General features: G+C 30.9%; 1 protein-coding gene across 7 annotated transcripts in view; it reads left to right on the top strand.

Annotated features, from left to right (window-relative positions):
• LOC149533971 (uncharacterized) overlaps positions 1-16578 on the top strand; it is a 34653-nt gene extending 18075 nt beyond the window's left edge. For 5 of the 7 annotated variants that reach the window (XM_089806451.1, XM_089806453.1, XM_089806454.1 and 2 more), the window contains one exon: positions 16276-16578. In XM_089806451.1, the coding sequence (XP_089662577.1) occupies positions 16276-16481 (206 nt within the window). In that variant the 3' untranslated portion in view covers positions 16482-16578. Of the gene's footprint in view, positions 1-655; positions 942-16275 lie in introns of those variants that run through there. The other 2 variants (XM_089806457.1, XM_089806456.1) reach the window with 1 other exon arrangement.
• Positions 16579-16814: the final 236 nt, after the last annotated feature.

Raw genomic sequence — 16814 nt, 5'->3', positions numbered from 1 at the left:
TAAATAGAATGTAAATCATTTTTATCGACAGTCAGGGGATTTGATTGCACAAAAATAAATATAATTCCACCCTGAAAGTCCTGTCCGCCCACCGTCAAAATCCATAATTTCTACCACCGAATACACAGATAGTGAAGGTATATGTTGAAACAACATAAACCAATGACACTTATACCTGTTGGTATATGTTGGAAAAAAAATTATGCGAAACAATAATTGTATTCGTACCTCCCTTGCTACAGAGATTTTGTAGGTTGATCAATTTTGTTGTAATTTTGCATTAAAAATGGTTACTATAAGACTGAATTTTCTATTATCATGGATTTACCTATGAGCTTCTTCACACTTGCTATGTTAACTTCAAGTTACTATAAGACTGAATTTTCTATTATCATGGATTTACCTATGAGCTTCTTCACACTTGCTATGTTAACTTCAAGTCACAGAGACAGACACTTGATGCAGACAATTGCAAGTAGCAAAGTTATTGAACATTTTGTATGTCTCTTTGCAGAGTTAATTATATGGATTTATTATTATCTATTATTATATTTGATCAGATTTGGAGTAGGACATGTCATTATCTTTGAATTAATAGGAAGATATTAGTATGAATTTGTGTTGGTAAAGGCTCTGATTGAGTTCCTTTGTTCAGGTGGTAGAATGCTCTTCTTTAGAGCTCTTTTTTCAAAAGAGCAGTTGCAGAGGTTCGATGGGAACTCAAAGATTTTTGTGACACTAAAAAATGTGGCCTTATAATTTTTGATACCAGGTCACTTAAAATTTCCATTGGACGAACTGCCCATGGCAATCCTTGGGGGATTACTTGGTAGCCTTTTTAATTACCTTAAGATCTTGACAATTGTAAGCCTCATGAAAGAGTATGTGATTCTCCTCTTCTTTTATTCTAGTCAAGATGCATAATATGATTTCCAATAAAATCTTTGGGGTCACTGAATCTTGCGCAGAATTTTATTGCTCTATGGATAAAAGCATACAAGTACATAGACAAAAACCCAATGCCCACTATTCAGAAAACTCGAAATATTTGATGTTTGCTTAGAAAGAATATCAAGCGTCCAGCTAAGAATCCATCCAACAGATCTCTCCACAATTTTAATAGAGGTAGACGCTTTCAAGAGAAGTAACATGTTTAACTACAAGAAAATGTCTTGCATACAACCACAAACATGATTTATTGCAGATCTTTGTGCCCTGAAATAAGACTTCCTATAATTAAAGTGTGTGTTAGTCGGATTTTTTAAATCATGCAACAAAATTGTATTTCCAGCAAGAATTCCTTCATTGTTTCTTCAATTTAACTTACATTTTGGATTGTAGTATAGAGACCAAAAAAAACTTTAAGAAGGTAGAAAACTTAAATCTGATCCCATTTTCATTTCTCAATCAGAAAACACTTCAAATTAGTCTGAAATTTAAAGGAAAACAAAGCTGCTACATAACAACCCAAACTATTTTTTAAAACTTGAGAAGCTTTTTAAAAAAATGTATAAGTTAGAGAATCAGACATATGTATAATGGTGCTTGCAGATGGAAAGTAGGAAGTACTTGCAGAATATGTACTACAATTGCAAATATAATATGTACTACAATTGCAAAAATGAGAGAAGATTTGAAGAAAATGTGATTTCTATGGGTAGCATCACCATCCAAAAATTATGCCAAGATCCTCCTTGCTTGCCCTATAATGGGCTTAAGATGGAAATCCATTTCTAAAGAGTTTGTTGTTCCTCTTACGACATGCAAATACAATTACTATGAGCTATGAATTATTGGATACAAAAACTTTGTTTCACTCCAATCTCCTACTCCTAAAGTTGGATAAAAATTAAAAATTATATATATATATATATATATAGACAGAAATAAGTGAAACAAAAACTTCAAGCATGTTTGCACTTGCATGTTTGTAGACATTTGTGCAAAACTCTATGCACATATAGGGCATGTAGACTATCTGCCAAGACTTCTAAAAGAAATGTAGATTTCTAGAGTGAGACTTTAAAAGAATTAAATGGAAGCAAGGTTTTCAAAACTTATGCCAAACTGGGACAATTGTTTAGAGATAAAGTAAACACCTACTAACAAAAGAAATAATAAATCCTTTTGTCATAAAAGTTTGATAGATCGGAAGTTAAGCCATGAATAGTTGTTTTATTTGTTTTACTGACATCATTATTTGCATAATTTCATAAAATCAATATTATAATTTTGTGTATATATTGATTATATGGTATAGCACATCATTTTAATTATCTATTTTTACAAACAATAATGTTGTTTTAATTTTGGTTTAATTTTATAAGTTGTTCTTATTAAATTTATTGGTTGATTTTAGTTTTCATTTATTTTTATTTCAATTAGATTTAGTAATGGTCAATAAGATAATAATTCATAAATTATAGAAAAAGTTTATCCATTTGGAGATCATATTATTGTTTTTACATTATTAAAAAATTAAATAAAAATTAGGTTATTAAATTTTCAAAACGGCGAGATGCTAGCAGCGAGATTTCATAGTAGAGGAGGGTGTGGGTTTAGCAAAGGTAATAGAGGCAAAAGATTCACACAGGGGGGATAGGTTCCACCAACAACCTCTCCCATATGCAGATTTTAATCAACTTAGGAGGAAAGAGATCTTTGACATTTGCAGAGATTCCCAAGCCTCAGGTTCTTCATCTAGATCATTGCCTTAAGAGCCAACTGATCATCATCCATCCAAATCAATTCATACAGAATGGTTACTCTCATTCATTTCGTCTCCCAATAATAGATCTATTAAAAGACCTAGGCTTTTAACTTTTCCAAATAATATCTCCATTGGAAGGAAAAAGCAAGTGCACTATCCAATGAAGCAGCAAGGGATGGACTCTTCTGGGATGCCATGGCATGGAGCTGGGGTTACAAGTAATGTTGATTCCTTTAAGGGAAACTGACATAGACATGAACATGATCGATATTATCTAAAGCTTGGGCAAGGATTGCCGATTTGATTGGAGAAAGAAGGAATCTCAATTAGAATAAAACAATGCTTCCCCCATGAAGCCTTCATTTCTGTCTATAATATTTTTTTGATCATTACCTTGAGGTGCATATTGCTCTCCTTAAAGACATTGCATTAATAGGTATGTTTGGCTATAACCTGCAACCATTATCAACTATTTTGGATTGGGCTAGATCCATCTAAGAGGGAGTCAAGGAAGATTTTTTCATTGATTTGCAATGCAATTACTTTATAAGTTTATTTGATTCAATGGCATGTATGGACTCTATGCATAAACATTAGTGTTTGTTTTATAAAGGGCAAGGATTATTCACCATTTCTTGAATGCCAAATTTTAAATCTAATGATGCCCTAGGCCAATTTAAGAACTTTTGGATCTGCCTACTAGCTTTACCATTGGAGTACAAGGATCCCAACATTATTGAAATTATAGCCAATCAGATTGGAATTTTTATCAAGCATGATTTAATCTCCTATGAAAATCTTCAGAGAGATGTTTGAGTTTGTTTGTTACTTAACATGTCTAAGCCCAAATTGACAGGTGTCATGATCAAATCTAAGTGGGATGCCTTGAATCAGCTCATTGTGGTTCAAAGTCCAGAGGTTGTTGACAAATATTTGACTGTTTTAGGTCACTTTACATTGGACCTTTTGCAAGATCAAATCCCAAATGTTGAGATATGTTCTGATCATTCCAAAGATCACCGAAAATGTGCATGAGAAAATACAAAACTCTTCCAAGCATATACGCAGGTTTTAGTGGTTTTTGATAAGGTTTTTCTTAGTCAAGGCATGGTTTCTTTTCAAAAAGATTTTATTCCCACTAATAATTTTAGATTTTTAATTCAAGTTTTGGCATTATTGTGCTTCTTTAGGCACTATTGGAGGAAGAATACAAATGTGAGCACAAGCTCTATGACTACATTACTGTTGATGGGTCTAGATGATTCAGAGCCTAATGAAATCCCTTCATTGTTGCTGGACATGATAGTGCATCACCTCGTCTATCATAAAAAACCTCTTCATTTCTTACACATTTTCAATGAATTAAAAGGTAAGAAGATCCCCTAGCATTAACTTTTAAAAGTGGCCACAACTCTGTCAACAACTTTTGCATCTAACTTTATTGATGAAATTGCAATTGAGGAAGAAGTTTATATAAAGGAAATTATTCACTTGGACGATGTAATGTCTATTAATCAATCTAATTGTCCAAATGGGACTCAATTGGTGAATGTGGAAAATACCTAGGGTTTAAATGTAGTATTGGAAGGAACAACTGATTCCTTATATCCAATACCATTCGACAGTTGTCAGATGAATGCTCTCATCCAACCTAAATTGTTAGCATGTAATAATCTTGAAGAAGTTCAAAATTTGAATGATATGAATAATTTGGAGCTTCCTTTAGAGTGCTATTAGATCAATGAGTTTGTAGAACCTAACATGAAGACAAGTAATCTCTCTAAAGAAGGCCATCTTTTGAATGAATTGAATATGCAGATGTGATAGATCTGACTGGTAAAAAATTAGAAATTAGTCAACAAAATGGTAATAACATGGATAGAGAGTATTTTGGCTTCTCAATTCATTTGTCATTAGATCAATCCCCTACTATTGTCACGATAGTGAAGAAGACTCCAAAAAAGAGAGGTAGAAATTTGAAATATGAAAAGACAATATTGGAAGTGGATGATGGTATTCAATCCACTCTTGATGATAAGTTTTCATTAGTCAAAAGATTTGACAAGGAGAATGAGAGGTTCACCTTGTCAACAATGAAGATCATTATGTGGAACATTAGAGGCATCAATGCCTCTGACAAAAGAGGTAGAATCAAGCAGTTGCTCAATTCTACAAAAGGAGATATTATTATTCTTCAAGAAACTAAACTATTAGAGAAAAATTTTGATAAGACATTGTCTAAATGGACTAATTGGCTTTCTGTTCATGTAGCGGGGCATGGGGCCTTTAGGGGTTTAGAAATTTTATGGAATGCTAAAGTATTCATGGTCATCTTATTGGGCAAGATTCTAATTGGCAGCTATTGAAAGTTGAACATTTTGATTTGAAATTTCTTCTCTTCAACATATATGGTCCCACGTGTACAAATGATAATAGGATCCTTTGGGTTGTATTGACAAATTTTATCCAGCAAGAAAGAGAGATGCATTTTATCTTGGGTGCAAATTTCAATGCACTACTATCCATGTCTAAAAAGAAAGGGGGAATTTGTTTGCCTATTAAAACTATCCAAGATTTTTCTTCGTTTGTGGAAGATAATAACTTAAGTGACATTTTTCTTGAGAATGGATTATATACATGGATTAATTGACATATTGGTTTTTAAGAAATTGCTAAGAGATTGGATAGGTACTTGTTTTCACAATGATGGAAGCTATTGAGTTTTAGTTTTAAATCTAAAATCTTACCTTTTGTTGTGTTAGATCATTTTCTAGTTCAGTTATTGATATCAAAGAACAACATATCGCAAGGTTTTTATTGGTCTAGTTCTTTTAAGTTTGAACACATTTGGTTCAGGCATCCTAATTTTATTAGGCTTTTAAACAATGGTGGATAAATTCTCTAACCTATAGGGATCCTAAGATGCTTCAGTTCTCTAAAAAGCACCATTACATGAAAGGGATGATCAAAGAGTGGAATGCAAAGATTTCCAAAAATATGTTCAAATAAAAAAAAGATGTCTCAAGAAAACTTGAGAAGGTAAATTCAGCCATCATTCAAAAAGGTCTTAGTCTAGATTTATACCATAAAAAAAAATCCTTGAAAGAAGAATGAGAGGAGCTTTGCAAAAGGGAGGAGATTTATTGGAGACAAAAGTCTTGTGAACTATGGTTAAAAGATGGAGATAAGAACATGAAATCTTTTCATGAATCTGCAAGAGTTAAAAGGGCTATTAATACTATTTTTTCAATTAAGCTCTCAAAATTTGGTCATCTTATAGAAGAAGACAATGGTATTAAGGAGGAAGGTAATCTCTTTTTTACAAATCTCTTGGCTCGCCCCCATTTGGATCTTATGGATGATAGTTTGATTAATGAATTTATTAGTTGTATTCCCCCTCTTATCACAGAAGATCATAATAGGATGTTACTTGCCCCTTTCACATTGGAAGAAATTTAAAAAGTAGTATCTTCATTCCCACCCAACAAAGCCCTAGGTCCAGATGGATTTATAGGTCTTTTTTATAAAAAAATGTTGGGATTTTATTCGTTCTAATTTATTAGCAGTGGTAAAAGAGTCAAGAAGGAATGCCAAAATGATTAGGAGCTTCAATTCAACTAATATTCCAAAAGTTAAGTAGTCAGCCTCTTTTGCTGATCTTAGGCCTATCTCATTATGCAACATGATTTATAAATTGATTACCAAAGCTATATACATGAGGATCAGAAATTGTATTTTTGGTGCCTAGTTTTTAGTCATTATTAATGATAAGTCAATTGGTTTTTTACCCTCTTCTCAAGGGATTCGTCAGGGTGATCCGATATCTCCAGTTTTATTTATTCTTATGGATGATGGTTTCAGAAGATTCATCAATAGATCTTCACAATTGGGCTTATGGCAAGGAATTTTGATTCCTCATACATCTATTACAGTTACCATTCCTATTTTGCTGATGATTCTCTTCTTTTTGGTAAGTTAAATGTAAAGGAAGCTACACATATTAAGTATGCCTTGGACCTATATTCAAATGTTTATGCTTAGAGAATCAATGCCAACAAATCTAAAATTTTTGTTTTCAACACTAATGATGTAGTAGCATAGAGGATTTCTTCAACTTTGGGCTTCTTTGTGGATCAACTCCTGTCAGTATACCTAGGCATTCCTTTTTTTATGGGAAGCAACAAGATGACTTTTTGGCTTCCTATCATTGACAGAATTGGGGCTAGGATCTTAGCCTAGAAAGCTAGATGGTTATCTTTGTCAGGTCATATTTTGCTAGTTAAAGTTGTCCTAATAACTATCCAAAACTATTACTTGTCAATTCTTAATGCTCCCTCTTCTATAGTCTTGCAAATCCAAAAGATTATTCGAGATTTTATATGGAAAGGAAATTAATTAGATAAAAAGAAGCTTCCTCTTGTTTCTTTGCTTGAAATGGCTCATGACAAGGCATCTAGGGGTGTTGGGTTGCATGATATTGCTACTAGAAATAAGGCTTTGGAGGCAAGCTTGTGTGGAAAATGTATATGAAATCTGATGCAAAATGGTGTTCAATCATGCAAGAAAAATACTTAGATCCTCCAAGTCTTGTCAGAATCTTTACTTTGTCTAATCCTCCTTTAGGTTTAGCCATATGGAATTTTATGATGTCTTCAAAGGATATTGTTTATAATTATGTTACTTGGGAAATCCATGGTGCGGAGAAAGTAAATTTTTGGGAAGATTCATGGAATGGATTCCCCCCTCTATGTAGACAAGAAAAGTTGGATGAAGCACACCATGTCCTAAAAGCTGAGTGGGGCTCCTCTTTTTTGATTATGTTTTGGTAGTTGAAATTCATTCAAGAAGTGTTATGTGGAAAGAACCTCCAACACATCTTCTTATTTAGCCAAGTATCCTTTCTTTGAGGGACTTTCTTGTTGAAAGAATTGTTTTTGTTTCTAATAGGGAAGATATAGTTAGATGAACCCAATCCAAAGGTGGTGATTACTCAATTTAGGAAGGTTATTATTGTCTTCGAAAAATAGATAATTCAAGCAAGAAGTCTAGAGCTTTTTCCTTTTGTTGGAACTCTATTGTGTTGCCGAAGGCTAGATGTTTTTCTTGGCTAGCCCTTAGAAAAAGGATACTCACTAGCAAACGATCATTCAGGCTAGGTATTGCTGAATATTTTGTTTGCAAATTATGTAACAAGGAGCTGGAAACTACATATCACCTTCTTCTTCAGTGTCCTTTTTCTTATCAATGTTGGGTTTTTGTGTTGAACAAGCTTCAAATGTCTTTACCTCTTCTAAAATGTCTTTGGGTCCTATTTCAATCTTAGCCAGATGTGTGTTTGGGATCTCTATTTACATGTATTTTGAAGTGCATCTCGATTGTTGTGGTCTGGGCCATCTGGTGGGAGCACAAGAAGATCATTTTTTGTAATTAAAAATTATACCTAGAATCTGTGGATTGAGAATGCAATTTCAGAAAGAGTGAGTGCAAATATATCCAATTGTGTGAATAGTTCTTCAGTATCTTCTTGGGATTATCTACTTTTAAAATTGTGGAAAAAAAAAAGTTGCCTTCAATTTTCTCCCCAAACTGGAATTCTAATCATCAATCTAATCGACTTCATATCAAATAGTCTCCAACTCCTAGAAATTTTCTAAAGTTAAATTTTGATGGTTGCTCTCATGAGAACCCTGGTAAGTTAGGCTTGGGTGCTTGTATTAGGAATTGGAAATGTGAAGTAGTTGCAATCGAAGTAGATGTTTTACCATATTGCACTAACAACCTTGCAGAAGCTCAAGCGGTATTGGCATGTCTAGTTTTGGCTAAGAGATGTAATGTTTCCTCCATCCATATCAAAGGTGATTCTTAGGTAATTATAAATTCTTTTGCCTCTCACTGTCTTCTCATGCCTGGAAACTAACCTATATCCTTAAACAATGCTGGGATTTAATTGACTCTTTTCATGCTACTTGTTTCTCTAGTACTCTGAGGAAGGGCAATAAACTAGCTAATTGCCTTGCTAATCTTGATTGTGAAGGCTCCATATTTGAATCTTGTCATTCAAAGGTTATTTTTTTGAAATTCCCATGCTTAGTAGAGTGTCATATTTGGGACTCAGAGAAGATGAATGAAGCTTTATAGAAACTAGTGCAATAGTTGTTTGATGCACTTATCACTTATTTGGCTATTAGTTTTCACACTTTTTGTGCATGAGGATTCATCTCTTTGCTGAAAATGGAAAGTATGGAGTTGGGCTTCATGGTTCATGTCCCAAATGTTGATTTGGATGGTATTTATCTATTTCACAAATGCTCCGATTAGATAGGCAGTTCAATGTTCTCTTGATTTTAGTTAAATCTTTCAAAAGGAGAGGCTCATTGGCATAATTGGACCTTGGTCATTGCAAAGTATTTGTATATACCATGTTTTGGGAACTCTTGCTCAATGCAGAGTAATTGTATTTCACTATAGGTATGCATGGTATAACCTATTAGCCTTTAGCACTTTTGTACTTTGGCAAGGATTCAGAGTTTTCTTGATAGTTCTTTCTTTAATGAGCCCTTGAACTAGTTTATTAATAAATATTATATTTAAGTGGCTATGTAACCTTTCGTTAAAAATAAATAAATTATATGAATATATGTTTAATTTTTATTTATACTATATGAAGTAAAATTTATGATTTGTTAGAGATCATTTTTCAATCTTTCATAGTGGAAGTCAAAATAATATTAAAAAGTCTTTGAAAATAACAAATTTTAAAAGAATGATTGAAATTATTAATATATATGCTTTTGTATATTTATTCTTTGTACTAGGCCAGAGTGCTACAAGATAGAGCCTCTAATGGAACACCAAAACTCCTCAAATAAGTTGACAATTTTTCCCGTCACATTTAACTATTATTCAAACTTAGGAAAGGTAGGAACTTTGGCACTTGCACTGCTTGTTGTATGCACTTTAGGTTCAATGGAAAATATATCATCCATTCGATGATATTAATGCTTCAATCTTTTAATAAGTTTTCTCTCTCCAGTGTTGTGGCCTTTCTATTTGACTTGGTAAGTCAATATTAAGTTGTTCTTATAGTCATGTATCTTAATGTTCTTTAGTATAATTGTATATTAATTCATAATTTTTTTTTTAATATTATCGATGATCATTATCAATGCTATTATTTTGATTAAATATTAATTATTATTGTTTTATAATATTATAATATATAATTAAGATAAATAATATAATTTCAATTATAATATTTGATGATTATATTCTTAATTGTAATAATAACTATTTGTAATTAATTATTTTATTTTATATATAATTTTTGTTTCATTGAATCAATTGAATTAAAAATATTTTCTCATTCTTTGATTTTTTAATCTTATACTTAATTCTTTTTATTATATATTTTTCTCAAAAATGGGATATTACAAGAAGATTGTATTTTCAAAAATTTTAAGCTAAGTATGCTAAACTCTGCTACATGTGCTATCTATTATATAGAAGGAAACAACTTTCGGTGCTCCATAGAAAACACACAGACAGTATTCATGTCTAGTGGTTTCTCTAATTAGATACAACTTGTTAAAATATGAATTAGTAAATTTAGACTTTTTAGAGTGATTACTAAATATAATTAAAAAAAAAAAACAAATGGCAAGAAGTGTATATATAAGTATATAAAGAAAAGAAAAAAGTAAAGATAGGTACAATAAGAGAAAATGGCAAGAAAGCCATCAATATTTGTGAAGAGAAGAAAGAGTAAGATTAGTAATATATGCATTAGCATTCACAACATCCATCATCTAGTCAACATTTAGATACATTAACTTTATCCAATTTTAGTACTTTTGAGATACCATGAAACTCTGTCAGATTAGGAGAATCCTGAAAGAGTGAAATGCTATATCCATCACATGCCAAGTTGGCAAACATATCAGCCAAAGCATTACCCTCTTGATAAGTATTACAAATATGGAAGTCATGAACTTGGTGTAACATAAACCAAGCTTTTAGAAGAGCATAAAGCAACTTTCTATTAGGACAAGATGTGGAAATGGTGGCTTGAATAATAATCAGGAATCACTTTCAATAATCAAATGTTTAAAACCTTTGTAAAGAGCAATTTTGAGACCTAGCAACAAAGCCATAGATTCAGAGTGATTGTTTGTTGAATTTGGTAGTGATATTGAATACCCCAACAAAAAATTACATGTGTGATCTCTAATGACAAAACCAAATATAATTCTATTAAAATTTTATCTTTCTCAATTTTTATGGCAATATTCTATCCGCCCCTGAATTTATTCAAATGGTGGATGTGAAGTCTTGCTAGTATACTGCACATTTTCTTCTATGACGAGGACTATATTTTTCTCACTAAAAAGTGTTTACCTAGATGTATATGGGATACAATTTCCATAACGATGGTTTAGTCTTTGTTGTGATATTTTTTCTGCTTGAATAATTATTTTTTATAACGACCATAAATTTTAACTATAAATATAGTATATGTTGTGATACATGGTAGAGATAGAGAAGGAATATGGGTCTTACATTAATCAAAGCTTTTCTCTTCACTCATGTGTTATAGGATTTTCTGATTTTAATTCATGACACTTAATGTTAACATCTATTTAATGGGATTGGGGGTCTATGTTGTGCAAGTTTGTGTCTTGTGTGAGTTTTTAAAGTATTTATTATTTATAGTTGTGGCCATTGGTATTTGATAGCCTAGTGTCAAGTGTTTTTTAAACTTCGTGGCATCTTTGGTGTAGTAAAAGAATGTTTTTGTTCATTTTTGCAAAGTTGGTGAAGAATTGAAGATTTCTGCATTAAAATTCTAAATAAGCTTAAGAGATATACTCCCTATGGCCATGGACATGAAATGTTTTTCATTTCTATTTATTATTATTGAGATAAAAATGCCAATCACTAGATGATTGCATAAATTAAATATTGTAGATGGCAAGGACTCCAACTAAGCTCTTGTTATATTTTAATTTATGATTTTTTTATTTTTTTTTGAAAAAAATAGTCTTTTATGGGTAGAAGAAACAAAATTATTGTTTAATTATTTTTTATTAATTAATTATTTTTATTTAAATTATTTAAATATTTTATAGATTTATAATAATCACTAAATTCAATTATTATACATTTCATTAGTTCCTAATATTGTTGTATTGAATTTTAGATTTTAAAAATAAACAAAAGAAAACTATTTATCTAAAATTTCATTTATTTAATAAAATATAATAAGAAAGAAAATGATTTAATTTAGTTATTATACATATTTCATTAGTTCATAATACTAATATATTGAATTTTTAAGTTTTTCAAATAAAAGAATTTATTTATCTAAAATTTCATTGATTTAATAAACATTATAAATAAAAATGATTCAAAAATAAAATCCAAACTTTTAACATGAATGGTATGATTGTTAACGCTTAACAACCTTTCAGTGAACACCTTCTTTCTAGAAAGAAAGACTAGAACAGAAGATGCTCATTTTATATTATGTATTTAGAATATTGTAGATTGTGTGCAATAATTTTCTAGGGCAATGTGGACAAGATTGTTATTGTTTGTACATTTTTACTACTCAGGTACATGTTATAATTTAAAAATATTGTGAACTCTTTCTTCTTTTAACTTGTTTCCTTTAATTTTGCTCATCTCCTTGTGATTTTTTGAAAATGTTCGTCAAAGGCTTATTATTTCTCTATTAATCACAAATTAGTTTGACATAGAAGAAATTCAACAATTGGTTCGTGGTTCGGTGAGTCACCTTATTGTTGTCTAACAATTCCGTAATTATTTCAAGGTCATTTCTTTATACTCATTAATTTTATTGCTTTATGGCTAACCTTTTTAGGAGAAGATTTCTATGCTTGATGGTACAAAAGTAACACCAAATTTAGCTTATTGTACTTGTCATATGCTAGTACTATTGCATTCACTTTGCAAGATTAGTCAATTAGTTTAACATCAATCCACCAATCACAAACAATGATTTTTTAATTATTAAAATATTTCTAAAGCTTTGCTATTAATTTATATATTTTATATTTTATAAAGAAATTATGATTGGTTGAATAGATTTTATGTTATAGGAGCCCTTTTTTCAGAGGTTCTCCATATTGCAATATTTTCGGCTAAAATTTATGATAGAGAATATGGTTATTATAAATTGTGAAGTTATTTTGCACAAAATCAAACAGTATATTGAATTAATATGATTAATAATTTTTCTCCACATTAGACCTCTATTCAATATTTTTTACTAAATACTAACACTACAGGTTACTGCTTTTTAACACACTCATCCTAAATTCTTAAAAACCTTTTAATAGTATTATAAATTCTAAATAGAAACCCTAATTATAGTTAAATATTCAAAATATTCAAATAACGAAATCAAAGACAAAACCTAATTTTTTCTACAGCTCATTTATTTAAATTATTATATTATTATTTTAATTAGTGTAGTATTATAAAACAAAATCAAAATTATATAATAAATTATTTATTATAAATAATTTTTTTACTATAATTATAATTAACGACAAGTACATGCCACTATGTCACACTTGTTAAATTTTCATATCCCCTCACTCATTTTTTATTCTCCCGCCGTTGTTGCACAAAACTATAACTTGTATTAATCTTTGTATCTATGTTAGTTGAGCATTTTGTTTGTAGTTTTCTTCCATGTGATTTGTCAGCCTTTAGATTAAAAGAAAAATTCCAATTTGTAGAACTCTTTCCTGCTTTTCAAGCAGGCATATGCTACATTTAGTGGGTCTACATGTGCATTTATGCACAATGACATGTTTTGATTTTGATTCTTTAACAAGAATACATCTATTTCTATATCAATACACTTACGCCCATCTAAGTGTGTGTACCAGCTTCTAGCTTACACATTCTTGTAGATTTTTTTTTGCATATATATGGTTCAGTTGCACAAATTGGAGACTAACACTGATTTATACAATGTATTCTTATTTCCCTTAGGGGTCTTCAAATGTTTAAGTGAATTTATCTATGAAATATTATAACACACATATTGAACTCATAGACATCGTCATAACCAATTTATAGTAGGAGAAAAATAAATAGTTTAATACTATTTTGTTGGTTTAGCGTATCGAAAGGGCGACTTCTTATTTTTGTTTTTGACTAAAGGAGGGAGGAAAAGTGTCCTAAACCTAGGGAACAAAAGAATATAGATCGTCTCTTCTCTGAGCCATTATAACCAAGCCTTAGACAAGACCATTCTAAAACTTTGTGTTAAGAGAATCACCAACATACAAAACTTAATTAAAAACTAGAGTTATAACTACTAATGCTAAAGTCTAACTTATCAGCCAAAATATTATTGATAATCACAAAAAAAAGGAGTCATAGAGTACTATGGATTAACATAATTTAATTTGAACATAACAGTATTGTCCCAAGATTATGAGTAGGGACATAGCAACCCACATCAAAGTTAAAGAGAACAAACAAAATATTAAAAAAAAGAGAATGGGAAACCCAAGGCTAAGAAAGCTAGGCGTGCTTTATATTCTCCCTGTCCTCGACCAGGTACCTATAGTCTTCCCTCGAGTTGTGTGCTTTTCATTTCCACTGGAACATTGTTCTTCTACATTCCAACTTTTTAAGTTTTCTATGATCAATAACAATACCAAAGACAACCTTCCACAACATCTCTATCTGGACTCTGCATAAAGTTGAAATGGCCACACCCATTTCAATACCAGGTAACATTTCTTATTTTTGTTGATGTTGACTAATGTTAAACCTATAAAATAATAGAATTTATTTTCATTGTCTTTCCATAGTGAATAAATCATTATCTACAATACTTTAAACTATAAATAATACCAATGCCAAAATTCTACACTGATACTAGCAATTCATTATAAAATAATATATCTGATCTGTGGCATCCTTACATTAGAATTTCCTTCACCAAAGTAACTTGAAATAAAAGGTTGATCTTTTGTTTCTTCAAACTACAAATTAGAATTTTCTTTGGATGAATAACACAAATGGTCATATCATAAAAACTTTGATATTCAGTACCATACTCTTGGGGTTCACATAATCTCATCTAGCTTTCTTACCCCAATAAACAATTGTGTGTAAAATATTTTATTTGATAAAATACTATGTACCTACCAAGTGCACACAATTTTACAATACTTCTGGTAGAACATTATGTAACTACGAAGTGCATTTTCTATAAGTTTTCAATGTCTCCAGCTCAGAATGAAAGGGATTTTCTTATAAGTTTTCAATAGCACCAGTTCAAATTAAAATGAATAATTTAAACCTTGCTTTTTAGCAATGAGGATTCCTTACTGGAGTGAATGACCACTTTGTTCATTTTTAAGTTCTTTGACCATTTCTTTCATAATGGCTTCTCAAATTGAGCAAAAGGATTTATGTCTATTGTGCTTCAGAGAAACCTTAATAGTCAATCCAGTTCATGAAGATGTGAGCAATTCTGTCCAACTTAGCGTTTATAATGTTTTAGTAGTCGTTCAATTTCATTGATCAACTATACATAATATAATTATGATTTTTTAGAGTATTTGGTGCAATTATATATTAGATCCCTTACGTACCAATTATTAACCATTTCACTGAATATTTTGGAAGATTGAAATTTTATATGAAGTATATAATTAATAGAACACATTTGAAGCTTTTCTCCTAATTATAAGAAAATTAATACAAACATTTTTGTGATATTGCTATCAGGATTTCACGGTGTGATTTTGAGTCAAACTCATTGACCCATGTTTCACGAGTAGTGATTCAACATGAATCCATCTCTCATCAGAATAAATGGAACACTCCAAAATTATATTAGAATTAAAAAGAAATTTTTTTGAGCCCACTAGGTGCAACCCTAAAAGATAAAACTAAATGCCCAATTATTATTTTCTAAAAACTTTTTCCCAAAAGCAATTGCTGAACTACTATGGACTTTAGCCCGTGAAAGATGTTAGACACAGTCAACAACTACACCCAGGCTGTTATAACTGAATTGTCTATCTGTCACACATTTCCTATTATGTTGCTAATAGATATGGATGATATCCTTGATACTAGGTCATGTAGCCTTATCATCTTAGCCTCTAGAAACATCTTCTATTAATGCCCTCATCTCATAGGCTCTCTCTATATAGAGGCCATTGCATAGGTTGTAATCAATCAATTTGTGAATAAAAATTTATTTGAGGTGTTGTTGTTATATTCTATGTTGTTTATGTTTTCATCATGGTATTAGAGCAAGGTTTAGCCAAGTTCAACTGGAGATTCATTTAGAAATTCAGCTAGAAATATTGCTAGAGGGTTTTGCTGTAGGCAAATATATTGTTGGAAATGGTTTTGTTTGCAGGGCTGATATATTTTTGGAGTGATAATTTGTTGTAGGGCTGTTATGCTTTTGGAGTATTGCTAGATTTTTTTGAAAGTTGATTTTTTTGCTAACATGGGTTCTTCAAATGAAATTTTGCCTATCTTTGATGGAAGTGGTTTTGCAGATTGGAAGATTGCAGTTAAGAATGCTCTAAGAGAGAAGGCTTTATGGAGGATAGTAAATAAAAAAATTGGGGAACCTCAACACACTGATAGAGAAAAGGAGTTGTGGAAATGCAAGTTGGAGCAAGCTAGAGGTATTATTGGTAAAGCTTTGAGCCCCAATCTAAATAAAAGATTTGTTGATATTGATAACCCAATAGAGCTGTGAGAGACTTTAGAAAAAGATTATAAAGATGCAGACATTGCTAGCTTGTTCAGTATAGAAGAAAAATTGATGAATTTAGATACATATGATTTTGGAAAAATGTCTGATTACTTCAATGAAGTTACCTTTTTAAATGCCCAGCTAAAAAAAATAGGTGTTGAATATGCAAAAAAAGATTTTCAGTTGATTGCAATGGTTGAAAGTAAGCTTCCCTAGCCATATAAAGTCTTTAAGGAATCCAGGAAAAGGGTTCTTCAACTAAATCCCAATACTCCCCAGCAAACTTTTGATCAATTTTGCAAATCTTTTTTAGATGAAGAAGTTCAGCTTATTAAA

The sequence above is a fragment of the Cupressus sempervirens genome, chromosome 10 (genome assembly GCF_028749045.1).
Source record: "Cupressus sempervirens isolate cs-2001-9-10 chromosome 10, ASM2874904v1, whole genome shotgun sequence".
Taxonomy (NCBI): Eukaryota; Viridiplantae; Streptophyta; class Pinopsida; order Cupressales; family Cupressaceae; genus Cupressus; species Cupressus sempervirens.
Note: the sequence above shows the minus strand (reverse complement) of the source record. Positions and strands in the feature narration are given on the sequence as shown.